We start from the raw sequence: 27,493 nt of genomic DNA, 5'->3' as shown, positions 1-27,493 counted from the left end.
CCAGCACATCCTCACGGGTACCCATTTTACAGCTGGGTGAACTGAGACATTGTGGATCTAAGTATCTTGTCCAAGGATACTACGCAAATGTGCCCACCTCGTGACCCGAACCTAGGTGCCTCCACTGTGGATCGAACCCAGGCCATCACCTTGATAGGCAGACGCCTTACCACTGCACTGGAATCTTGATCTTTCTGGCTGTTTTGTTACTTTTTCACATCTGATAAATATATCATTAGAAAAATAAATGTAATTTGAAAACAATTTTAAAAAGTAAATCCTTCAGTAAACAAGTTGAAATTGAATGCTGAAATCTTTCAAGACTTAGTCTAAAAACAAAGACATTTAATGACATTTAAAACTGGCTGTAAACTCTAGAACTATCTTGTATGAAGTCTGTTATCACTTTGAATAAAAACATTTTCAACCAGTTGTTTTGCAATATTATATTTCAATATCATATTTTGCTAGCATTCTGTATCAATTAGGTTTGTAATTGTCTTTGATAGAGGAGACATATTAATGTACACAGATGGTGCTTGTTTTCTGGTGTAGGTGTTTCTGAAACAAATATTTATATATACGTCCTTCTTAACACTTGACTGCCTTTATCCTGAATCTTGTTTCTGAACAGGTGAACCCTACAGGCATGATTCAAGAATAAAAATAGGAAACTGCAGCATCTTAGATAAATAGGTCTCAAGGGTCATTTCAAGATGCCTTTATAAACAAGGATAATAATTTTGGAAATACTACCTCGAACACTTGATTGCCTTTTTTCCTGAAACTTGTTTGTAAATTCAGGGGTTTGGGTGAAATAAATATTTAAAGTCCAAGGATGTGCATTGTCTTTCTTCCTCGTTGTCCACCAAACAGTATCTGTGGGAGTCATATCATACACTATGATACACTCATAATTTTGTCCTGTGGCACACATGATCATAGGTTTAATTGTTCTTTTAAAAAAAGTAAATATTCTAAGGTTTGGCTATTTATTCTCCTCTAACATGGGTAAATCATAGGATCTAAATTCATATCATCTCCATTGGGCACTAGAAATTGTGCAGCTTGTGGTAAATAAATGTCCTTTCAAGATCATCATGCTGACTGTTGGGAATGTGTGGACTCCCCATGTCTCCAGATGTGAGGCCTGTCAACATCTTTCACCTTTGCCTTTCGAAAAATATCAGACCACAGACCATACGGACCATATAGACCATAGAAGCCATACTGAGGATTACCACCTCAGATGTAGTAGTCAGAGCATGGTCTGCATTGGCCTCAAAGATCTACGCTATGAGAATTCTGACTGTATGGTTTCAACTTGAAGGCAGAATCTACGGACCATAACTCTGCTTACTACACATTTGCTGACAAGCTTGCAACCTTATTGAGGTGCAGACTAAAACGAAGATTCCACAGTTACTCTTTCAACCAAGGACCTGAATGCTAGCCTATCACTCTTGATTGCTGTAAGGGAGAGACATATATCATATGTGCAACACTAATTTACTGGGCAAGTTGCCAACCTTAGACAAGGGGTCATGGCTTCCCTGTAAATGAGTTGGAGTATTTATTTATAAATGAGGGTAGGATGTGTCTGATTGATAATATCCAAGAGTTCAACTACTGGTTTGTTTCCAGAGAGATGCTTCCATCTACAAAAGATGATAATGCCGTGGAGGATCCCTCTATTGTGAAAATGGAAATATCTGGGAATAAAGTGCAGATGCTCTATGGATAGTTGGACAGCTATGATGCCTAAGGCCATTTATGCCCCTCAGTTACTCCTGGACAATCTAGCAGGACAGTTTTGAGATGAGACCATTACTTACATAAGCTCTGCTCATCTATATCCTTGAGATCTCAGAATATGCTTTACTCATGGCTATAATCTGACCATCTTTTTAAAGGCAGATGCGAAGAAGCCCTGAACTGAAGTCTCAGAGGAGGACTTTAAAACAGCTTGGCAACTCAGACTTCAGTCTCACAATCCCTCCCTGAAATCCACCCTAAGAAGTTCTGGGTTGTTGATTTCCAACAAGATAGCTGACCAAACTTTATTCCAAGGGCTTTGACAAGGGATATCCGGACAAGATGGAGCTGAAACCTACATAAGCCTTTCTGACTGCATTCAAAATTCACCTACTTCAGACTCTCGGACACAACTCATGCTATGTCCAAAACTCTTGTTGCTGTAAGGTTGCCAGTTTTTGTTATGCCGTTATCTCTTGGTCCAGCTGGTGGCCATCTGTAAGCATTCACAGACAACTGAGCAATTGCCATGACCACCCAGTGGATCCTCACAGTCATCAAGGGTTAGGTTACTGCCTATAGTTCAACAAGAGGACCCCTTTGATGACACACCCAGTAGGACTTCAACTCCAGAACCACAAGCTTTCAGGGGCAATGACAGACATAGAACAGCTCTTGGACATGAAGAAAATCATGAAGTTGAACTCTTGGACCAGGGTTTTACTCTCTGGCATTCCTGGTCCCCAAAAGGACTCATCGGAGCTCTCGATGATCATAGACCTTATGATACTCAACAGGAGAATACCTGAGATGACCCCTCCATCTTCGCATAAATAGGTGATTCTTCCTGTTCAGGGTTCTTCCTTTCAGGACATCCATAGCTCCCTCAGACTGTTCACAGTCATCACAGCTCCACAACACATAAGATTTCATGGATATCTATATGACTTGCTTTCTCCAAATACAGACGAAGAAGCCAGTTTCAAAGACGCTACCTTCCAGATTCCTAGTACATCTGGAGAAGGCAGCACTTTAGCCAAAATGTGTTCAGTATGTAAGGGAACTCTGGGCCCACCAAGCCTTATGTGGTATTTGGCAATCAACTGTAAGAGAAATGTATTCGTAAGAATTTTGAACATCATTAACAACTCCTAGGATACAACCTTTAATCCTTGAGGTAAATGCCTACACGTCCATCCCCCAGGAATCCTAGAGTGCCTTCTATTAAGAAAACATTATGAGGTTTCCCTGCACTTCCAATAGGGAGATATTTACTCCAGCACATAGTGTTTTGGTGGAACACAAGGAAGAAAGCCAACACAGATGTGTGGAAATTTTGTGGATTCAGAAACAAGATTCAGGAATAAAGGCAATCAAGTGTTAGTGGTAGTATTCTTAGAATTATTATCATTGTTGATAATGTTCAAATGTGGCATATTGAAATGACATGAGATGTGGGAGACTCAGTTATCTAAGATGCTGCAGTTTGCTGACTCCCAGATTTGATCACTTCATTCTTATTCTGGATTGTCAGTATCACCTGTGTAAGGTTTCATCAAAGTGGTAATATCTATGACCTGTATGACTTTGGATAATGATGATGATGATGATGATGATGATGATGATGATGATGATGATAATAATCCCACGATTATGATGATGATGATGATGATGGTGGTGGTGGTGGTGATGATGATGATGATGATGATGATGCCACGATGATGATGGTGGTGATGATGATGATGATGATGATGATGATGATGCCATGATTATGATGATAATGATGATGATGATGCCATGATTATGATGATGATGATGGTGGTGGTGGTGGTGCTGGTGGTGATGATGATGATGATGATGATGATGATGATGATGATGATGATGATGATGATGGTGGTGACAAAACATAAAGAAAACTAGAATAAAAACCATGACAATATTGAAGCATATCCAATTACATGTCCAAATAACATGAGTAAAGCTTTCACATTTGTATGGCAATGCAGGTTTCAGATTCAACCCACACAAACATGGTTGCACAACAATCGATTATTTTCCACACTGCTCAAATTCGATACATGACATTAACGTTATGTCGCTGTCAAGAAAATCAATATGCGCTGTATTGACAATAGATGTTGTCTTGCATAGTTTTCGCGTTGATAGGTTCAATGTAAGTAGGATCTCTGAACACAAAAAAACAAAGTTATTATGTATGAGATGAGTGTGTTTTTTGATGTGACTAATTGTTCACCTTGACTGAAATTCATATGTACGTACATATATCCTGACCTGCTTGTGTAAGCGCTCCTTGAGGATTCCATCTTGAAACATGTTCCCGGTAATCTGTGTGGTAGTAGTGAGTGAGTTTAGTTTTGCGCCTTACTCAGCAATATTCCAACTATATGGCAGAGTTCTGTAAATAATCGAGCCTGGAATAGACAATCCAGTGATCAACATCACGAGCATCGATCTGCGCATTTGGGGACCGATGACATGTGTCTACCCAGTCAGTGAGCCTGACCACCCGATCCCGTTAGTCACCTCTTACGATGAGCATGGGTTACTGAAGACCACTAAGTAAATTTTAGCTGGGAAATATGTCAACTATAATAACATCACAACTAGTCATGGGATAATTAACACAAAAACTGTAGACAATGAAACAATGTTAGTGACACTGAACGATAATGCACCCAAGTCCTACACACTGTATCAGCCAGTCAGGTAACAGTAACAGTATTCTGTTAGTGGGTGTGGCCTAAAAGCAAATGTAATTGCTCGGTTATCCAATCAAAAGCCACAGAATCTCTTAATTTTTGTTTTGTTTTTATTCATCCGATTATGAATCCTGTTGACACTATAAACTACCTTTGGAAGATCCCAGCAGTTAGATCAGACATCCCGCTGAAAAAATATCATCAAAAATGTCCACCATGTGACATCTTGCATTAATATATTTAGGTAATTCACAAGTTGGAAACAAAAGTCATTACTAATGTTTAGAGTGAATTGAATAAGATATGAATAGGCAGAAATTCTAGTGAGAATATAATTGTCAGTAAAATGTAATGTACAGGCTGCAACTGAATTAGTTTGATTCAAACTGACATAAATTTGCTTCCTCTGAGATACACTTACACAGTAACCTACATACTACAGATTGTTATGTCTGAAGGGAAGTAATGTTGTTAGTTCCAACTCTTGGCAAACTTTTAACATTAATTAATGAGTTTCAAATCATCTGTGATTTTGTGTTGCGAGTGGGTAATTATGTAAATTGTTCAGCATTTTTATTCTGTGAAAATGTAAAAATGTAGATTTTCTGATTTCATGTAGAGACTCCAGCTCAGTGTTAGAATGGTTTCACATAAAATCACTTGTGATATCATAAACAATGAATAATGTCATCTTCAATTATTTGCGACAATGCACTCAAATGATGCTGCTTTAGAAGAACCTCTTCACCAACAAGGAAAAGAACTGGACAGCTGGAACAAACTAGCCAATCAGCAAACAGCAAAAAATATAATGCTGTGTTAGAATAACTTAAAATACTTGTAATAATATCATTGTCTTTTTGGGTATGTTCAGGGGTATTTATCTCAAATGACTGGACATTCCACTCCATAATCGAGGTTGATGCTTTATTATATATTTGGATATTTGAAGGCACTGTATCACGCCACACTTCTTTAAAAATAAATAATGCATTTCACTCAATAAGACTAACTATCAGCCCTCAGGGAAGCTACAACATAATTGATTTAAAAAAAAATTAGTGAACAAATTAATGAATGAATTAATGAAACGTTGCATTAAATCGATTCTCGCGCCCTCTACCGGCTGAACATTATTTCAAGCGAACTCCATATGTCCCTTGGAGCGTTCTTTACGATTATCCTACACTTAACTTGTATTGAGACCAGTTCAGCAAACACCGATAACACCACGTGCGACAGTTTTTGATGTACGGAGCAATTGTTTACATTCCTTATTTGGCAAGTGTTCTCTGTTTGGAAGCTATTTGTTTCAATTATCAGTTTCAGGCAAGTTGTAAAGGATAATTAGTCTTTTATTGCATCAATAGAAAGCTAAAGTGTGTGCATAGACCCCAATATGTATAATATAGGCTAAAATATTGTCGAAAATGTGTGACATTGTGCCTTTAAGTTGTATAGATCGACAATGTGGAGAAAAAATGGGAAGGATACCTCATTACAATACATAATAACACATGTCATCTCATGGCAAAGTCTTATGACCATTCCAAAAGATTTAGAATTCTCTAAACATTCAACAGAGAATTTTCAATAAAGCATTTGAAAGTTTCATTATAGGTGTAAATGGTTTTGTTGAATGTTTTCTCTAAAGGATAAACATTTGGTTATAAAATCTTTAATATAGGTTATTTTCTTTTATTTACATAAATAAATTGGTTTAGGTTTTTCTTATTGGTTAAATATTTTCACGACTTTTAAAAAAGGGAGAAAGAAAATAAATTCAGAAGTAATCTTTTAAGAAACCATATTGTCTTAAGCAATGTGAAACATTGATGTGATGTAAAGCAGCGCAGCGGGATTCAGGTTTGGTCATGCAAGTGTAATGATTAAAGTGTTTGGTGCTTTTTCCCTTTATAATCCCTGAAACATCCTGATTATATGTCTCTTTGGGGCTTCATCATCTGTACTCAGCTTCAGGGGTGATGCAAAAGTATCTTTCATCTCATTACCAAATGTGACAACTGTCCATGAATGACTGAAACTATGAAAGTGAAGTGATGATGATATTGTCTCACTGTCAACAAACCAAATTGTCCACACTCACCTGTTTTTCCACATTCGTGGGTTGTCACAGATGCTCCTTATCCTGATGGCTGAAGACTTCACCATACTCACTGGTTGTTATGGGACGGAGGGGTAGCCTACTGGTTAAAGGGTTATCTCCCATTTGACAGACACCCATTTGACAGACACTGAACTAGAAGGTTAATTAGGGTAACACCTACGGGGGTATAATGGAACAGTCCACTGGCTAGTGAATAGAGTAGGGTGAGTCTGAAACAGGTTCGTTACTGAGAAGTTTGATTGTGTGTAAATAGAACTTTGTTGTGATTAAATGATAATCTGTCTTCTCTTCTCAGAATTCTTTAACTATCAATTACTATCGAATATAAAAACAGGTTTGTCACTGAGAGGTTTGATTTTTTTATTGATTGCAATATATTTTATTCATTCAAGAAAATGATTGGGCACAAGTTATCCAACTAAAAAAAAAGCTCTCTCCCAATAATAGTATATCAATCTTCTAATTTTAACAATATTTTCTAAAGATTGTAACAGTTTATAGATTTGAATGGACATTCCAGGAAGTAACAAAGAATAGTCTCACATCCATGGCCACATTGACATGATGCGTCATTTTGTAAATATTTATTCTAAATAAATCATAATTAAGTGTACTCGTCATATATCTTAATCTGGTGTGCAAAACATTTAACTTCTTTATTCCATATGAATAATATTTAGGTGCACATTTTTCTTTCACGTGGATATAAGATTTAAATGATGCAACAGAGTTGCAATTTCTAATAGCTAAGGGAATATTATTCCACATTTTAACTGCTGATGGAATAAAAGATGATGTTGAGTACCTCAGTCTTGTACATGGTTGGCTAAAATTATCAGAGTTTCTTAACTCATAGATTGTTCGGTTGACTGCTACAGGTGGGAGTAAATCCTGTAGAACAACTGGCGTTGTTCTGTTTAGTAGCAACTTCTAAAATTTCTGAAATGCTCCAATTATTTTAGATGTCTTTTTGACAATGTTTTCAATATGATGATGCCATCTCCCGTTAGACGAGAAGGTTAAACCGAAATGTTTATGAAAATCAACTGTTATTAAATATTGCTTCAATCAAAATTTAAATTAACATCTTTTGGGCCGTCTTTCAAAGTAAATGTTATAGTTTCAGTATTTTTCTTGTGTTTTTATTTGGACTATTCCATTATAATGTGTAGGTAACAGGTAGTAGCTAATCTGTTCACTGAACCGTAAATGTTGTTATAAAGGGTCTGCTAACTGGCTGTCTGTGTAATGGGAGGACACCGGTTAAAGCATTCGCTCGTCACGCTGATGACCTGGGTTCGATTCCCCACATGGGTACAATTCATATTCACTGGTTGTTATGGGACGGTGGTTAAAGATTTCACTCCTCACGCCGATGATCCGGGTTTGGTTCTCCACATGGGTACAATGTGTGAAGCCCATTTCTGGTGTCCCTCACCATGATATTGCTGGAATATTGCTAAAATCGGCGTAAAACTAAATTCACTCACTTACTGGTTGTCATAGATGCACCATTAACTTCATGCTAACTAACTGGTGGTCGATGATGCACAACAGAGCCGTCATGTACCTGTTTTTTATATATATTAGGATTAGAGCAGAATGGACGGCCATGAGTAATTTAGTATACATCTATAACCACTACATTCAGTTTGTGTGAAGCAGAAAGACATGACTCACAGTTCTTCATGTAAAACTCTCCTTTGTCTCCCACGTGGTCAACGTATGGGTAGTTGCATTCTAATCTCGTACGTCACACGAGTGTCGTGTCGCGTTGACCTGTGTCGTAATGATTTGACCTGAGATTTTAGCGATTTGATTGGATAACCGATGACCTCTCAATTAGGTCACATTCTGACGTAACTATTTTTTCATTCATAACAAACACATGAATTCATTCATTCTACAACTTATATGCATTGTGGGAATGTAAACATCGCGAACGTTGCCGTGTCGCTGTTTAATTGTGAGTGGAACTGAGACATTATACCCGTCAAAAAACGTAAACGCAATGTTTCCACCAGTGATGTTAGCCGAGTGAAGCAACTGCAAACTAAGAAACGGGGTGCTACGGAGTAGTTTAATGTAGGAGGCTGTCTGAGGCGATGACAACTGACATGCATCGTGACGTCGGTTACCAATGGGGCAGACGAGCAAGGCGTAGTGACGTCATTACAGTGTGACGTCATGCAAACAGTGTACTACAGAACAAAATTCTTCCGCAACCTCTTTTCGAAACCGGTTTCGGTTTGAAACCATAACAGTAACAAAAATACACTATTTTGTCAATTTAATGCATGTAAGACATGGGTAATAAATATAATACCACACTCGGTCTCATAGCATACGAATTATACGAAACTAGTGACCTTCCTATGGTTTCTGCCCGCGCTTTCGCTCGGTCAGATACCATAGGAAGGACACTCGTTTCGTATAATTCGTGTGTAATGAGACCTCGTGTAGTATTCTCTATGCATGGATCAACTGAGGGGGTTTCTTCAGTTGTAAACTTGTATCAGTTCAATTAAATCTTCATCACCAGAAGTTCACACATTGCTTAATCCAGACACCCCATGGGGCCTATACAGGACACTCCATGAAATATTCCCATATTTTCATGAACAATTCAAATTCATTACTTTCTACACAAATATAAATGTCTTAAATTGACAATATCTTTGTTAAAGATTAAAAGAACACCACTCCATGCCTTTTAAAAGCCATGACTGACATTTTAGGAATACAAGAAAGCTGTGTTAATCAAAGAATAAAACATTTTGTAGTTCGCCATGTGCTCCGTGTTTCTGGTAAACCCCATATTAATGCAAAATGTTTTCCAACTAGGTATATAGTTGTTAGCATGTGAGATAGCATGAATTGTTTTTGTAATGTTCACTTCATCCACTGATATATGTTAGACAAGAATAAAGTATTTTTCATCTAACTGGAGGTTTTTCTCATACAGGTATGCAGTGAATAAATCATGGCTTTACATCTTCATACCCATGCATGTGGGTTTCAGTTAAACATCCAAGACGACTTTAAGCTGAAAAGCTAATCAAAACTGCACTCCATTATGAGTACAAATTTACTGTCTTGTTGTTCATACCAACAGTGATCAGATTGATATTAAAAATATAACAAACACAGGTTCCCACATTATGGGTCAGTAAAATCTTTATTAGATACTATTCTCACCAAACATACTTACCTTTTACATCCAAGACAGTAACTGTCAGTTGTCTTGTGTCTGAGTTGATATACAGCGATTAGGACACCCATCACGGGTCGGTTTATGCACGAAACATACCATTTTGACACTGATTTTAAGGGTCAAGTTAGGGGTGTTGGCTTATCTATGGTAATATACGGTACTTTTAAGAACTGGTATGATTTCATGCTGTTTTTTAGATCAGATTTTATGTCAATCGTCTGTTATAAATTCCACTATAGATCAAATATCTTCGAATCAGGAAACCTCCAAGATGATTTACCTGAAACAGTAACAAGCTAGTATTGATTACATATGTTATGCTTTGTTCTTTCACTGTGTTTTCATGTGAACTTTTTATCTACTATTGTATTTCATCAATCTGTGTTTACATTGTAGTATATATCTCAGGTTTGAATACATTCCTGTTCACAGTAACAAAATATCGAGATTATGCCTTCTGAAATAAACAACATTCTCATGGCTATCACAGACGAAATTATGGGGGTGAGGCGATACAGAAAAGTTGCCAGACCGTACATATGATGATGCATAGATCATGATAAATATCATTAAACACATATGAATATTATGAACTTATTGACTATAAATATTTCAAAGCAGGTCCATGTTTGTTGCAGCTAATTCTTAGTAAGTAATATACTTGAAACGCTAATACCAACTTTTCTTGCAAGTTTTTACTCACAAAATATTGATGGGTTGTGTCAATTAAACAAGTAGTTAATATTTTAGCAAGTGTATTGTCGTGATACAGTATATAAAATGTACAGTGTTTCTACCCACAATGCACCAATCATACTGTTCTGTGGGATTCCAGGTTGGAATAGGTTTGATTTTTCCCCCCCCATTTATTGCTGCAGACCCAAAAAGAACTGGAATGTAAATTAATTAAATTTTCAGTTTAAATGTTTTTATATGACATGAAAATGACTATTGTTTCACTGTGTGATGTTATCCTAAATTGTGAGTACAAATGAGATAGAAAGAGTGTGTTAAATCTAATTATAAAACAGTTGCTTTCTTTAAAAACATCTATTTACTTTTCAGCAATTTCTTTTTCTGTCCTTGTTTTGTGGACCAACTTGTTAGAATATTAAGATGTGAGTAATTTCAACATTAAACAGCCCAAGTGAACATCTCAATCTTTTACAGCGACTTCACATCCAAAGAAAGAATTCATGACATCATCCGGCAGTTCCACCCTCCTCCTAGTCCCGTCTCTATAGAAACATCAGAACTCCTGCAACAGAAGAAGCTCCGTCTCCTAGGAAACAAGGAAAAGAATATGCGCAATCCGGATCTGATGATGGTGAAGCCAGTATTCCAGCTGGACAGTGGTGTTGAGAGGTCAAGTGAGGTGGTCACACCCATGAAGGACCTGGCCAGTGATGTGGGTTCATCACGAGATGAAGAATCCCTTAGAGGCCTCCCTAAGTTCAAAAAAGCCATTACCAAATATTAAAGGTTTGTAGAGGCATTCTTATTGTTTTATAGCATGTGTTTGTTGTTTAATGCCGTACTCACTAATATTCCAGCTAATAAATAATAATAATGGATTTATATGGCGCCTGGTATCCAACTCGAAGCTGTTCAATGGCACATTACAAAGTCTAGCACGGACAGGCTTCTGAAAAGAGATAGGTTTTCTGCAGTCTGCGGAAGGAGTCAATTGTTTCCGCACATCTCATCTTCAGGGGGAAGGAGTTCCAGAGGGTTGGGGCAGAGACAGAAAAGGCATGACTAGCTTGTTTTGTCCTGGTATTTGGATGACAAGCTGGATTTTGATCTTGTTGATTAAAGGAATACAGAAATATATCAGTTTTGTTTTTTGTTGTGTTTTAAAAAAATGTAATTTGTAATGTAATTAATTACATTGGTTATGTAATTGTAATTTAATTAATCACATTTTAATTTAAAGTGTAATTGTAATTGTAATTGAGGAAAATCAAAGTAATTGTAATTTAATTAATTACATTTCAAAGTAATTGAACCCATGTCTGACTAAAATCATTGATTCCTGGTTTTCCAACTGTCCTGTCATACAAACAGACCTTGTTACACAACCAGTCAATACGACAAATATTACACCTGTAACTGGACAACAGTTTTCTTTGTTGGTAACCAAATAGTCTACTTCATGTAACTTTCATCACGTTTGTAGCAGGTGAGCAACAGTACCCTAGCATCATGTCGTTATTGCAACTGTTTGGTCAAATGTACTTTGATCTAACATAGGAGTCGTGATCAAATATTACATGTAAACCGATTTTTGTATACATTCAATTCTTTTGTCAGTTGGTAAAAACAGAAGATAAAAAACATGTCTAGACTTTTGGTCTGTTCTTGAAAACAGTTAATGGTAATGTCTGTCAATATCTGTACCTGGTAATGTCTGTTCCTTAATATGTGTACCTGGTAATGTCTGTCAATATGTGTACCTGGTAATGTCTGTCAATATGTGTACTGTCTGTCAATATGTGTACCTGGTAATGTCTGTCAATATGTGTACCTGGTAATGTCTGTCGATATGTGTACCTGGTAATGTCTGTCAATATGTGTACCTGGTAATGTCTGTCAATATCTGTACCTGGTAATGTCTGTCAATATCTGTACCTGGTAATGTCTGTTTCTTAATATGTGTACCTGGTAATGTCTGTCAATATCTGTACCTGGTAATGTCTGTCAAGCTGTGTACCTGGTAATGTCTGTCAATATGTGTACCTGGTAATGTCTGTCAAGCTGTGTACCTGGTAATGTCTGTCAATATCTGTACCTGGTAATGTCTGTTTCTTAATATGTGTACCTGGTAATGTCTGTCAATATCTGTACCTGGTAATGTCTGTCAAGCTGTGTACCTGGTAATGTCTGTCAATATGTGTACCTGGTAATGTCTGTCAAGCTGTGTACCTGGTAATGTCTGTCAATATGTGTACCTGGTAATGTCTGTCAAGCTGTGTACCTGGTAATGTCTGTCAGCTCTTCTTGTCAGTGCTAAAGTTTTCACAATTTGTTCCCTTTGTTTACATGAAACATATAACCTGATTGTAAATAAAATAGTGCTTCAGATTTTATTACAGTCCCTTTGTTAAAGATCTGCTCTTCTCTGAACCAAATAATTGTGTTAATATGTGCTTTTTTGCAGCTGCACCAAAGTACGAAGGACTAAGCAAAATCCCCTCGATCTCGCTGGGTCTCCCTGAGCTGCCCACCGGCATCAGACAGACTCGACCTTTCGCCTACAAGAAGCAGCAGTACATGGACTTCAGTTTAGGTCAGTCAAGAATTTTGACCTGGTCAAATTGATTAAACAATTTATTTGTGAGACAAAGTAAAAAGCAGTCCAGCAATCACAAAAATCCTGTCCAAAAAATGTTTCAATAGTGCAAAAAAATGTGCCATACTTTTCAGTTTGACTTTAATTCCACAGACTTGATATTTTTTGTTTCCTGCCTCTGCATGTTAATTTAAAGGTACAAGTTTAGGGGTTCCAATATTTCCTTACACATGCTTGGATGACAGTCGGACACGTCCCAAACTGTGACTGTATTAACTAAACGGACACTGTCACTAATGTGAGCAGATGAAAGTAAAACTCCTTGGACATGAATATACCCACTAAAAGACTGAAAGACTGACTTTTTCAGAAGACACACAATGTTTTGTTCCACAACGTGATTTTAGTTCCATGACTGTCATTGCTCACATATTCTATCATAGACTTATGACTGTTTTAGTGGCAGTGTGCAAAATAGCCTCTGGCCCGCTAGCCCGTGGCTCGTAAAAATACATTCGGGCCAGTAAATCTCCACACTCACTGGCCCGACTGGCTAGTGAATTTTCATGGGGTCATTTTGTAAATATATCACTCTCTGACTTTTTAAGTTATAATATACTTTTAAATCATGCAAGATTATGGCCTAATAAATATGTTCCTCATATTAGCGGTTTAATGATGAAACCTGTGTCATGTCGACAGTATCTTATTCTCATCTATTTTCGTAATCTTTTGCTTAGTTTCTACATTCAAATTTCGGGCTATTGAATTATTTTGTGTGCTAATAACTTCAGGCACAGCTAGCCTGACTTGTTAGCACAATTTGGAAACTATTTCCCACACTGTTTAGTGGTAAGATGAGTTTGTGTACATGGCCCTGAAGGGATGGTTAAGCAATTCACTGGAAACAAGACCATTCATTTGTTCCCTAAATCCTGGGGCGTTGGGGTAGGCTAGTGGTTAAAGCGATCGCTTGGGACACTGAAGACCCCAGTTCAATTCCGCACATGGGTACAATGTGTGAAGCCCATTTCTGGTGTCCCCCGCCGTGATATTGCTGGAATATTGCTAAAAGCGGCGTAAAACTATACTCACCCTAAATCCTGCTTCTTACAGTATCATAGCTCTAAGACAATTGCAAACCCAAGCTTTTCACAGTCACAAGAGACTTAGCACTACAAACTCTCTGTGAGACTGAACCCTGGTCCTTTAAAATTGTCTTTAGAGTTGACACCAGAGTTTTTTTATGAAATAAAATACAGATTCAAGAATCGTAAACTTTGGGGAAAGAAACAATACATCAATATCAGGTTTCACTTTTTTTACTTTTATTTCAGTTTGTATTACATATTTCCACATAATAGTTCTTAAAAGAAATTAAATACAGAACAAGCTCCTATTGGTTACAAGTTTCAAGTTATAGTGAGTTGGAAAGTGTAGCCCATAGATAAGCCAACCACCTGCTACAGACTGTTTTGTTTTTTGGGTCCTCAAAATTCGTCCTATCTACAGTAATATATGGTAACTCATTGTGGCAGTGTGTACGGTAATGGACAAAAGTTGTCTAATCCGGACTGCTTTACAATCCGGACAAATGAGACCAGTCCATAATAGACTGTAACAGTTATCTGTAGAAGAAGTTTTGAATCTCAAATTAAGAATAATTTGAGCATTTTTAGTTATCATATTTAGGAATATATTTGTGATAATGTACCTCATCTTCATCCACTACATACAGGTCCAGTCTTCACCCCAATGTCCACTGAACGCAGCTCAGATACCCCGGGGTCTGACCATGGCACCACAGTGAGGGCTAACTTGGCTTCAGCATCAACCAGACTACAGGACAGAGATCTGTATCAGTATGACAAGAGGTACAGCAGAGAAGGGACACCCATGGTAGGTGTTCCAGTACAGTCCTGTGTGTTTCTGATATGTGGTTCATCCACCGGCCAGCAGCACAGAGGCAGGTAGCAGTAGGTGTTTCAATACAGTCCTGTGTATTTCTGATCTGTGGCTCATCCACCAGACAGCAGCATAGAGGCAGGTAGCAGTAGGTGTTTCAGTACAGTCTGTGTGTTTCTGATCTGTGGTTCATCCACCAGTCAGCAGCACAGAGGCAGGTAGCAGTAGGTGTTTCAGTACAGTCCTGTGTGTTTCTGATCTGTGGTTCATCCACCAGCCAGCAGCACAGAGGCAGGTAGCAGTAGGTGTTTCAGTACAGTCCTGTGTGTTTCTGATTTGTGGTTCATCCACCAGACAGCAGCACAGAGGCAGGTAGCAGTAGGTGTTTCAATACAGTCCGTGTATTTTCTGATTTGTGGTTCATCCACCAGACAGCAGCACAGAGGCAGGTAGCAGTAGGTGTTTCAATACAGTCCGTGTATTTCTGATCTGTGGTTCATCCACCAGACAGCAGCATAGAGGCAGGTAGCAGTAGGTGTTTCAATACAGTCCGTGTATTTCTGATCTGTGGTTCATCCACCAGACAGCAGCACAGAGGCAGGTAGCAGTAGGTGTTTCAGTACAGTCCTGTGTGTTTCTGATCTGTGGTTCATCCACCAGACAGCAGCACAGAGGCAGGTAGCAGTAGGTGTTTCAGTACCATCTGTGTGTTTCTGATCTGTGGTTCATCCACCAGCCAGCAGCACAGAGGCAGGTAGCAGTAGGTGTTTCAGTACAGTCCTGTGTGTTTCTGATCTGTGGTTCATCCACCAGACAGCAGCACAGAGGCAGGTAGCAGTAGGTGTTTCAGTACCATCTGTGTGTTTCTGATCTGTGGTTCATCCACCGGCCAGCAGCACAGAGGCAGGTAGCAGTAGGTGTTTCAGTACAGTCCTGTGTATTTCTGATCTGTGGTTCATCCACCAGACAGCAGCACAGAGGCAGGTAGCAGTAGGTGTTTCAGTACAGTCCTGTGTGTTTCTGATCTGTGGTTCATCCACCAGTCAGCAGCACAGAGGCAGGTAGCAGTAGGTGTTTCAGTACAGTCCTGTGTATTTCTGATCTGTGGTTCATCCACCAGACAGCAGCACAGAGGCAGGTAGCAGTAGGTGTTTCAGTACAGTCCTGTGTGTTTCTGATCTGTGGTTCATCCACCAGACAGCGACACAGTGGCAGGTAGCAGTAGGTGTTTCAGTACAATCTGTGTATTTTCTGATTTGTGGTTCATCCACCAGCCAGCAGCACAGAGGCAGGTAGCAGTAGGTGTTTCAGTACCATCTGTGTGTTTCTGATCTGTGGTTCATCCACCAGCCAGCAGCACAGAGGCAGGTAGCAGTAGGTGTTTCAGTACAGTCTGTGTGTTTCTGATCTGTGGTTCATCCACCAGCCAGCAGCACAGAGGCAGGTAACAGTAGGTGTTTCAGTACAGTCTGTGTGTTTCTGATCTGTGGTTCATCCACCAGACAGCAGCATAGAGGCAGGTAGCAGTAGGTGTTTCAGTACAGTCTGTGTGTTTCTGATCTGTGGTTCATCCACCAGACAGCGACACAGTGGCAGGTAGCAGTAGGTGTTTCAGTACAGTCTGTGTATTTTCTGATTTGTGGTTCATCCACCAGCCAGCAGCACAGAGGCAGGTAGCAGTAGGTGTTTCAGTACAGTCTGTGTGTTTCTGATCTGTGGTTCATCCACCAGCCAGCAGCACAGAGGCAGGTAGCAGTAGGTGTTTCAGTACAGTCTGTGTATTTTCTGATTTGTGGTTCATCCACCAGTCAGCAGCACAGAGGCAGGTAGCAGTGCGTGTTTCAGTACAGTCTGTGTGTTTCTGATCTGTGGTTCATCCACCAGACAGCGACACAGTGGCAGGTAGCAGTAGGTGTTTCAGTACAGTCTGTGTATTTTCTGATTTGTGGTTCATCCACCAGCCAGCAGCACAGAGGCAGGTAGCAGTAGGTGTTTCAGTACAGTCCATGTATTTCTGATCTGTGGCTCATCCACCAGACAGCAGCATAGAGGCAGGTAGCAGTAGGTGTTTCAGTACAGTCTGTGTGTTTCTGATCTGTGGTTCATCCACCAGACAGCGACACAGTGGCAGGTAGCAGTAGGTGTTTCAGTACAGTCCATGTATTTCTGATCTGTGGCTCATCCACCGGCCAGCAGCACAGGGGCAGGTAGCAGTAGGTGTTTCAGTACAGTCCATGTATTTCTGATCTGTGGCTCATCCACCAGACAGCAGCATAGAGGCAGGTAACAGTAGGTGTTTCAGTACAGTCTGTGTGTTTCTGATCTGTGGTTCATCCACCAGACAGCAGCATAGAGGCAGGTAGCAGTAGGTGTTTCAGTACAGTCTGTGTGTTTCTGATCTGTGGTTCATCCACCAGACAGCGACACAGTGGCAGGTAGCAGTAGGTGTTTCAGTACAGTCCTGTGTATTTTCTGATTTGTGGTTCATCCACCAGTCAGCAGCACAGAGGCAGGTAGCAGTGCGTGTTTCAGTACAGTCTGTGTGTTTCTGATCTGTGGTTCATCCACCAGACAGCGACACAGTGGCAGGTAGCAGTAGGTGTTTCAGTACAGTCTGTGTATTTTCTGATTTGTGGTTCATCCACCAGCCAGCAGCACAGAGGCAGGTAGCAGTAGGTGTTTCAATACAGTCCATGTATTTCTGATCTGTGGTTCATCCACCAGACAGCAGCATAGAGGCAGGTAGCAGTAGGTGTTTCAGTACAGTCCTGTGTGTTTCTGATCTGTGGTTCATCCACCAGACAGCGACACAGTGGCAGGTAGCAGTAGGTGTTTCAGTACAGTCTGTGTATTTTCTGATTTGTGGTTCATCCACCAGCCAGCAGCACAGAGGCAGGTAGCAGTAGGTGTTTCAGTACAGTCTGTGTGTTTCTGATCTGTGGTTCATCCACCGGCCAGCAGCACAGAGGCAGGTAGCAGTAGGTGTTTCAGTACAGTCTGTGTGTTTCTGATCTGTGGTTCATCCACCGGCCAGCAGCACAGAGGCAGGTAGCAGTAGGTGTTTCAGTACAGTCCTGTGTGTTTCTGATCTGTGGTTCATCCACCGGCCAGCAGCACCGAGGCAGGTAGCAGTAGGTGTTTCAGTACAGTCCTGTGTGTTTCTGATCTGTGGTTCATCCACCGGCCAGCAGCACAGAGGCAGGTAGCAGTAGGTGTTTCAGTACAGTCCTGTGTGTTTCTGATCTGTGGTTCATCCACCAGACAGCGACACAGTGGCAGGTAGCAGTAGGTGTTTCAGTACAGTCCTGTGTATTTCTGATCTGTGGTTCATCCACCGGCCAGCAGCACCGAGGCAGGTAGCAGTAGGTGTTTCAGTACAGTCCTGTGTGTTTCTGATCTGTGGTTCATCCACCAGACAGCGACACAGAGGCAGGTAGCTGTAGGTGTTTCAGTACAGTCCTGTGTGTTTCTGATCTGTGGTTCATCCACCGGCCAGCAGCACAGAGGCAGGTAGCAGTAGGTGTTTCAGTACAGTCCTGTGTGTTTCTGATCTGTGGTTCATCCACCGGCCAGCAGCACAGAGGCAGGTAGCAGTAGGTGTTTCAGTACAGTCCTGTGTGTTTCTGATCTGTGGTTCATCCACCGGCCAGCAGCACAGAGGCAGGTAGCAGTAGGTGTTTCAGTACAGTCCTGTGTGTTTCTGATCTGTGGTTCATCCACCAGACAGCGACACAGTGGCAGGTAGCAGTAGGTGTTTCAGTACAGTCCTGTGTGTTTCTGTGTTAGTTACAGAATATCATGATATTATTTCAAAAGTTACAAGAGGTATAAATATAAGATGTGTGGTAGTTGCCCAGTTGTCAAACACATGAACATAAACAAATAACTTTTCTAAACAATTCTTCAAAGTTTTTATAGACTAGTCTATGTGCAGCATGTATACAGGCCACACTGATGACTTTATGTTTACAGACCGAAAACAGTATTGCTCTTCAAGGCATCTCCCCATCAACTTCAGCCAAACTACCTAGAACACCAATGGCCACGCCAGTAACTCATCCCTCGCCAACCAAAACTTCCTTCCAAAGAGACAGAACCAACATGTCTGCTCCCAATGCTTCCCAGAGTCCGCCTCCATCACGGGACATCTCTATGTCACCCATACAGAAGATGATTGCCCCAGCCAACTCCCCAAACCAGTCTCCTGCAGCCTCCCCGGAACCTGGAACTAGAGGTAAATATCCACAGTAACCTTATGTCTTTGTCAGTGAGTGAGTGAGTTTAGTTTTATGCCGCACTCAGCAATATTCCAGCTATATGGCGGCGGTCTGTAAATAATCGAGTTCTGACCAGACAATCCAGTCATCAACAGCATGAGCATCGATATGCGCAATTGGGAACCAATGACATGTGTCAACCAAGTCAGCGAGCCTGACCACCCGATCCCGTTAGTCGCCTCTTACGACAAGCATAGTCGCCTTTTGTGGCAAGCATGGGTTGCTGAAGACCTATTGTACCCCGGATCTTCACGGGTCTATGTCTTTGTCAGAGATTCAGTACTGGTTGGTTGGTTTGTTGTTTTACATCACATTCAGCAATATTCCAACTATATGACGGTGGCTGTAAATAATTGAGACTGGACCAGACAATCCAGTGATCAACTTCATGAGCATCATTCTATGCAATTGAGATAAGACTGGGAATGATGACATGTGGGTCAACCAAGTCAGCGAGCCTGACCACCCGGCCCCGTTACTTGCCTCTTACGACAAGCCTGGGTTACTGAAGATCAATTCTAACCCTGATCTTCACAGGTGTATCATATGAGTATGGCATGGCACAATATAGCCAAATAGTGATCTAAGGCAGGTCAACTAGCCTTGCCAACTTACTTAGTTTCTTATGAATTAATTTAACCTTCTTCATGAAAACCTTTCATGTGACCAACCAATTGCTCTGGAGAGGTGCATCCTTTGACTTTACCAGGATATGCTGGTTGTTGCATCTGTGTGGTGTAGTATTGCTTTAAACAAGCGAATCCTACAGTCTGTTCTCAGTGAGATGGCCATGTACCAAAGGGTTCCTGCACCATCAAACACTTGATCTCTTTGACTAAATGTTTTGGGACTTACGTACCCTCTCAGGAGGACAATAATTTTACGCTACTTCAACCCCCTTTGAGGGTACAGCCACGAAATCAGATGTGACTGTTTGCTACCACTACATACAGATCTGAAAATCTCCCATTGTAGGTCATGTGAGAACGATCGCTAAACAGTATTTACAGACAAATGAAGGACTTCAAGAAGTCAAGATTTACCAATCAGAAAGCAACTTTCTTGAGTTTTATCAGTTTCAATCTAGGTGACTTCAATCCAGACTAGGCTCTGAAAGAGATTTTGACAGAATTCTGGAATGTCAAATTAATGACTGACTTTGTGTGGCAGTACTTCCCCTGGGCAATGGAAAATCTCATCCATTTCAAATGTTAATCCAATTGAAACAATACACAGACAATGATGTTGATGGAATCAGACACCAGCTGTAAATGTCGTTTATGCCAGCTTGTGTTAACCTTACAGAACTAGCATGATTATACAACACATTAAAAGTTTCCCGCCACAACCTTGTGACACTCGGATTGGTTGAATAAAAGGCCATGACCTCTAATAGGATGTTCCCACATCGAGGTGTAGTGGCACATTTTAATCAGATTTTAATATTGTCAAAAACAAAGATGGTGAAATTCAAACTGACATTAAGTCATCTGAAGATATTTATGCATAAAACCAAGAGTTAATACTCCCTTGGTGCCACACATTCCTATTAATTAAATAAAGAAATATTAGAGGTCTTGCCTTACAAAAATGTCAGGCCATGGCAGGGTTGGGAAGTGTGTTTGGTGTATGGCAACCTTTTCAAACATCTCGTAACCCATGAAGAAAAACACTTGTTATGGACAGACTTCTTTATATTGCAATAGATGATATCCAGCAGTGTTAGCATCTACACCAAAACGTCGCATATATAAAGAAGTTGTCTATCCATAAATAGTTCTTCATCATAACAGGGGGCGGTGGGGTAGCCTAGTGGTTAAAGCGTTGGCTTGTCACGGGAGACCCGGGTTCGAATCCCCACATGGGTACAATGTGTGAAGCCCATTTCTGGTGTCCCCCGCCGTGATGTTGCTGGAATATTGCTAAAAGCGGCGTAAAACCAAAACACAGTCAGTCAGTCGGTCATCATAACAGCTTCTAAATGCCTGTTACAGTGGTTGTCTCAGAAACCAATTGTATAATAAACCTGAAGTTTCCCATGCAATCTCCGATTTTTGATGCCAGCTGAATGTGTTCAAGAGGTGGCACTTTAATAAACAGCCATATCGAGCTTTGGTGCGTTGATGCTCAAAACAGTCACAAAAGAACAGGGTCATTTGATGGAGATAGTTTCAGCATTGTTTCATGTGAATGAGATTCAAAACAAATGCATGGTGATTGTTTGTCCAGCTGTTTATCCAAACTGACTGGAAATATATGATGTACATTGGCCTTTGTTGTAAATCGTGAATATGACAACATGCTTGTATTATAGTTCATGTGGTTGTGTTTCACTCACTCACTCACTCACTCACTCACTCACTCACACACACACTCACTCTCACTCACTCACTCACTCACTCACTCACTCACTCACTCACTCACTCACTCACTCACTCACTCACTCACTCACTCACTCACTCACTCACTCACTCACTACATGGTGAGTAAGAGATGTAGCAGCTTGGATCACCGGACTATGCTTGCACTTTAGATACAAAAGAAAAAAATGGTTAGTTCCTCTGATTCCCCAAAGATATAACTCCCTGGCCACAAGAGCTACAAATGGATGACAGTAATTCTTTGTCATGAAGATCTGGACAGCAACTGTCTTCAGGGAGACATGCTTGTATCTAGAGGAATCAGGTGGTCAGGCTTGCTGACTTGGTTGATGTATGCTCATGATGTCGGTCACTGGTTTGTCAGGTCCAGGGTTGTCATGTAGATGGAATAAAATACATAAACTCAGGTTAACACTGGAAACTGTCTGTGATTGGACGATTAGTTCTATTGAAACAGTGTGGCATAATGAAAGACACTTCTTCTAAGGCCAGATCAATTTTATTTTTTGTTTTATGGATTTTTGTCCTCAGAAAACCTAAAGGCAGGAGGGAAAAAAACTTTTACAAAAATAAATAAATACTAAAAGTATTTTACTTTTGGCAATTTATGAAGTGTATATGGGGCAAAACACAATCTAAAAAAGATTTTCTTGTAAATTTACATGTTTGACCAATAAAACATTAGGATTTTATTTTTGAGAGGATAAATTAACTTTATACTAATTGAAAATATTTTGTGTTTACAAAGACTAAATTTGTAGGACCAGTTCCCAGTTTAAAAGGGAATTCAGCTGGTCCAGTGATCTGAGCAATACTGAAAATTTACTGTCCAGAACCAATTAAAAATCAAGATTTATATTCATTATCACAGAAATATCATCAACTTTCCTGACATATATTTGTCTACTTGTACAAGTTCTCCTTTCATTAAAAATGTTTCAGAATAAAAGAGGAAACTTTGTTAAATGTAGCTATTAATCTCAGCGTAAAATATTCCAGCAAAAGTGAAAAAAAAGCATATTCCTCCTAAATATTCTGATAAACATCCCTAAAATCAGGTCTGATTTGTCATGACTTTATCTTACTCCATTTATATCTGCTGTTGTGTTCATTTTCAAATTATTTTGTTATGACTTTATCTCATCACATCAATATCTGAAATACGGTGCCTTTCAACATTACTTTCAGCTCCAGTAATCTTTGGATTTCAGCCATATTTCACATACAATACTTCATATTCATTTTTTTCCCCTGACTTTCATCTGTGTCTCTGGAGCCATGAAGTCCTGTGTGAGCATGTAACAAAATCAAATTTGCTACCCTTTCAAAATCAGTGAAAGCTCCAAATTAATTTCACGTTAAGTTTCTTGTATATTCACTTCATGAATATAAATTGAACTGCGATGCCATGTTGTATTTCCCCTGAAACAAACCAGGCATATGGCATGAGGAAATTGCTGTGATGTGGAAGGAATATTGTTGATGGCAGCCTAAAAACCCAAACACGCACATGCTACAGAGATTAATTTTGTCTGATTACCTGACAGTATAGTTCATTTTGATGTTGAAGGAAGAATTTAACCCTCCACATGCTGATTCACTCTAAGGGACTTCATAATGTAAACTGACTGCAGTGATGTGCTGTCCTTCTCAAGGAATTCCAACCAGTTTAAGTCAAATTTAAATAATATAATGTTAAAATTGATTGGTTGGACGTGATTAAGGGAAAACCCCAAATCCTTTCAGTCAGGTGAATCTGTTAACGAAAATTTAAAACAATATGGCATAATGGAAGAAACTTTTGAACATCATTAGTTCATTACTGTGATGAACTTTTAATTGTTAGGTCACACGCAAGTATATATACTAACCTGACATTATCATGAAGACATTTAATGGTGTATCTGTGGTGCATCACAAGTGAATTTGTTTCTGCTGCATTTCCTGAGGTATATGAGATGAGGTGAAGTGAAATTGGGTTTAACGTTGTGCTTGAGAATATTTCGCTCATATGATGATGTGCATGCGTGTGTATCTGTGGCTGATTGTACTATCCCACACTTAAGCTGGTTTTATTGTGCTAGCCCACTGAGACACATTATACTGACTCCGAGCCGACCAGTCCTTGTTGTACCCATTAATGCCGATCGCCAGGCAGGGACCAACAAGTACCATATTTTAACGTCTTTTGGTATGACGCAGTCGGGGATGAACCCATGACCTTCCGCTCTCTGGGCGGACGCTCTAAGGTATATGAGAGCAGTGGGGAAGCCTAGTGATTAAAGCATCCATTTGTAACGCCGAAGACCCAGGTACAATGTGTGAAGCCCATTTCTGGTGTCCCTCTCTGTGATATTGCTGGAATATTGCTCAAAGTGGCATAAAACCTCACTCACTCACTCACGAGGTATGTTCTTTGTCTGCATTGCAATCATTCTTCTCACCCTTATGAGTTGCTGGCATTACTTATCAATATACAAAGGAAACAGCTGAAGCCATGCAAAATGGTAATCCTGAACCCACTGCCATTATCCGATGATTTGACATTAAGCATGATAAAGTAGATGGTAATTTTCTTTGTGTTTTTCAGGTCTTGGCACCATCCCCGAGACGATGATGGAGAATGGTGCAATACGAATTGGTCTGTCATCTCGGGGCAAGATGGTCAGCTTTGTCGGAGAGGTACCACCACCACCTCCTGGCTCTCTTGATGAGAGACACAGCTACACAGTCTTTCTGAGCAATCCAGACCATTCTTCCAGTGACACTAAGCAGGACTGTAGGCAGGACTCTAAGCAGGACTCTAAGCAGGACAGGTCCAACAACAGTGCTGCTGAAAGACGAGGAGGTCATGAAACACGTTCCAGAGCAGGCATCACGTCCCCTGCTTCTGCTTCATCCAATGAAGAATGGCCAAATGTGAATGAAGCTGCATTTGAAGCGGCTCCCTATCCTCACTCCACTGGCTTGAGATCAGACTCCGATCGCCTTGGACTGAGTTCAGCCGAAAGGAGCTCTAAGACTCCAGCCTCGAAGTCAAGATCAAATTTGGAAAGTCGGGAATCTGATAAGAGCTCTGTGGTCAGGTTGCTTATGGATGAGAGTGTGAAGACAGAGTCTCCAGGACCTCCTCCTCCATCTCCTGAACCCAAGGACATGAAGAGGACTCTGGAGGAGAAAAGGCTGCAGGATGTTAAGTCCAGGGAGTCTCTGTCCATGGCACCACTCTATGAAGAGAGTGAGTTTGGAGAGTCACATGGTCTTGATGGCTCTCATGACCCTGGAGTGATGAAAACTGTCTGTGAGGTCATTCCTAAGCCAAAGAGTGGAAAGCGGGTTATTTCTGTAGACACATTTGTTAATGTTGATATCCAGGCTGACAGGAATGCTATCAAACCTGATGGTAAGGATACATACACGTCAGAGGCTTCATCTCGGCCTGGGACAGAGAGATCAGATGCTGAGGATTCAGATCAGAGAGTAGGAGAAGATAGAGATGCTCAAGACAAGAATGAAGTACAGGTGTCAAGGCAAACTACTGGTTTCAGTAAAGAGGTAGATCCTTTGAATCTTTCCGGCATTATGGATGTTGACCCAGTTGATTACAACACTGCTCAAGGGAGTGAACAGGACACCTCATCAACAGAACCTGCTGACAATCAGGCAGAATATTCTGTAGGGGCATCAGCTCCACCTCCAGAAGAACCTGAAATGGAACAAGAGTCCACTGTGCTTCCATTAGAAACCCCAGATATGGAGGAAACATATATTGATACTGAAGACAATGACTCAGAAGCAGGATCCCTGGATCAGCAGCCACCTGTAGATGCAACTGCACCACCTCCTGAAGATGAAGAATCTGACAAAGAGAGAGGTGGAGAGTCTGAATACCCACATGATGAACTGCCAGTTGACGAGTCCAGTTGTGATGATTCTAATCAGGTAAACAAAGAGGAAGAGAATACCTACCAAGATGCTCCAACTTTTGGATCAGAGAAGTCAGATGCTGAGGAAGACGCATCAGTTGCAGATGACGCGAGCATCCCAGCTCCGGTCACACGCACGAATACAGCCATCCAGATAGTGAAGTCTGTGATAGAAACAGCTGAAGCAAATGTGGATGAGATCATTAAATCCGGCGAGACGCCTGAAGATGATAAGGATATTTAAAATGGGAATGTGTGGTTTTTGTGCAGTTTGTGATAAAAACAGTTTTATGGGGAAAATGTATGATTGTATTTGTAGATACTATTAGATTGTTTTGTGTACAGTGATTTTATTACAATTTTAATATGTTATCAGGAAATGACTGTAAGTGTTTATGATGAACAGTGTGTTCTGTATTATTTTAATTATAATTTTATGTGAACAGGAATTCATAGTTTTGGCAAAGACAAACAAATGGTATTTTTTATATCTAGAGTATATATACATATTTTGCATGTATATTATATGAAATACCATAAAACCATATCTACTTTCAAAACATTTTATGTATGCCTTTAACATTGCATTGTCGCTGCTGTTAAATGCTTTATGTCAAATATTCAGGAATCTACAGTTAAACTGGCTTCCAAATGTTTCATGATTTTGAAATTTCCAATGTAATGAAACAAAGTTACAGTATATGTCCAATATATTTTGTCCCATTATATCTGTATGTATATATATAGTTTCTAAGATTTCCATATTAATATTTTCTAAGTAAATGAAAATTAAATATGTAATATCTTTTTGAAGTGATTTGCAATTGGTGTGTGTTCCTGTCTTCGGTGTCAGGATGTATGTTGTGATGACATTATATTCTCCGATGTTTGAAAAACAGTGTTATGATTAACTGTTTCTGGATGCAGTGTTACACAGTATCAATATTTTGGGTGGAAAGATCATTTGTAATAACTGATATTTGCGCATGTATGCTTTGGGGATGTTTGTGGTGACTTGTCAGTTGAAGTGATATAATGTCACATTGCTTGGTTGTTTCTCAGCAGAATGTAGTAAGAGCTACTGGCATCATGAACTGATGCATGGCCTAGTAGATAGAGCGTTCGCTCATCACACTAAAAACCTGGGATCGATTCCCGATGTGGGTACAATGTGTGAAGCCCATTTCTGGTGTCTTCCACCATGATATTGCTGGAATATTGCTTTAGCGGAATTGGCGTAAAACCATACTCTCTCATCAAAACAATACACTCAGATTTCAGTGAACTTTCTGTGTAGGGTTGACAACCTCTGTTTATTTTCTTCCTCAGAATTACATATTATCTGTCCTTCATGAATGAATGCCTTAAGTTCTTCATCAAAAGCTTTTTGCTTACAAATTCATTACCTCAAAACAGATTGTTTGTATTTTGTCAAAAGTCATAGTTTTTTCCATAACTATTGAGGAAGTATGCGTCCTATATATAATGTCACGCAGGAAAATACTGCATGCTACATAAAGTCAGCAACATACAAACACACCCTTGTTGTATTGTCTACGATTCTCAATGCTCACAGGACTGTGGCTGGAATTGATCCCTGTCAGCCCATGGCTGGTTGTGCGAGGCCGCTTAATTGGATCAGGTGGTCAGACTTTGGGACTTGACTGATTGGATGCAGTTTTTGCCCCAATGGCATTGACTGTTGCTTAGTTTTTCAAGCATTGTTTTGTCTGGTCCAGACGCAAATATTTACAGTCGTTTGTGACACAACAAGAATAATGCTGACTGTGAAATTAAACATCGTTTCCCTCCGTTCCATTGGTGAGCACATGGGAGTCTGTTTGTCAACACCACAGCAATTTGAGTTTCATATGCTAGACATGCGATAGTGAGTG

General features: G+C 40.0%; 1 protein-coding gene across 1 annotated transcript in view; it reads left to right on the top strand.

The window, feature by feature from the left end:
- LOC124278846 (flocculation protein FLO11-like) overlaps positions 1-27,011 on the top strand; it is a 49,291-nt gene extending 22,280 nt beyond the window's left edge. The window contains 6 exon segments of the mRNA XM_046714624.1: positions 10,988-11,260; positions 11,262-11,299; positions 12,978-13,106; positions 14,848-15,008; positions 18,987-19,248; positions 24,263-27,011. Coding sequence (XP_046570580.1) covers positions 10,988-11,260; positions 11,262-11,299; positions 12,978-13,106; positions 14,848-15,008; positions 18,987-19,248; positions 24,263-25,842 — 2,443 coding nt within the window. The 3' untranslated portion in view covers positions 25,843-27,011.
- The last annotated feature ends 482 nt before the right edge of the window (positions 27,012-27,493 follow it).

Source organism: Haliotis rubra, unplaced genomic scaffold, assembly GCF_003918875.1.
Source record: "Haliotis rubra isolate DU_JTF1 unplaced genomic scaffold, ASM391887v1 Scf242, whole genome shotgun sequence".
Lineage (NCBI taxonomy): Eukaryota > Metazoa > Mollusca > Gastropoda > Lepetellida > Haliotidae > Haliotis > Haliotis rubra.
This window is presented reverse-complemented; position numbering and strand designations above follow the sequence as displayed.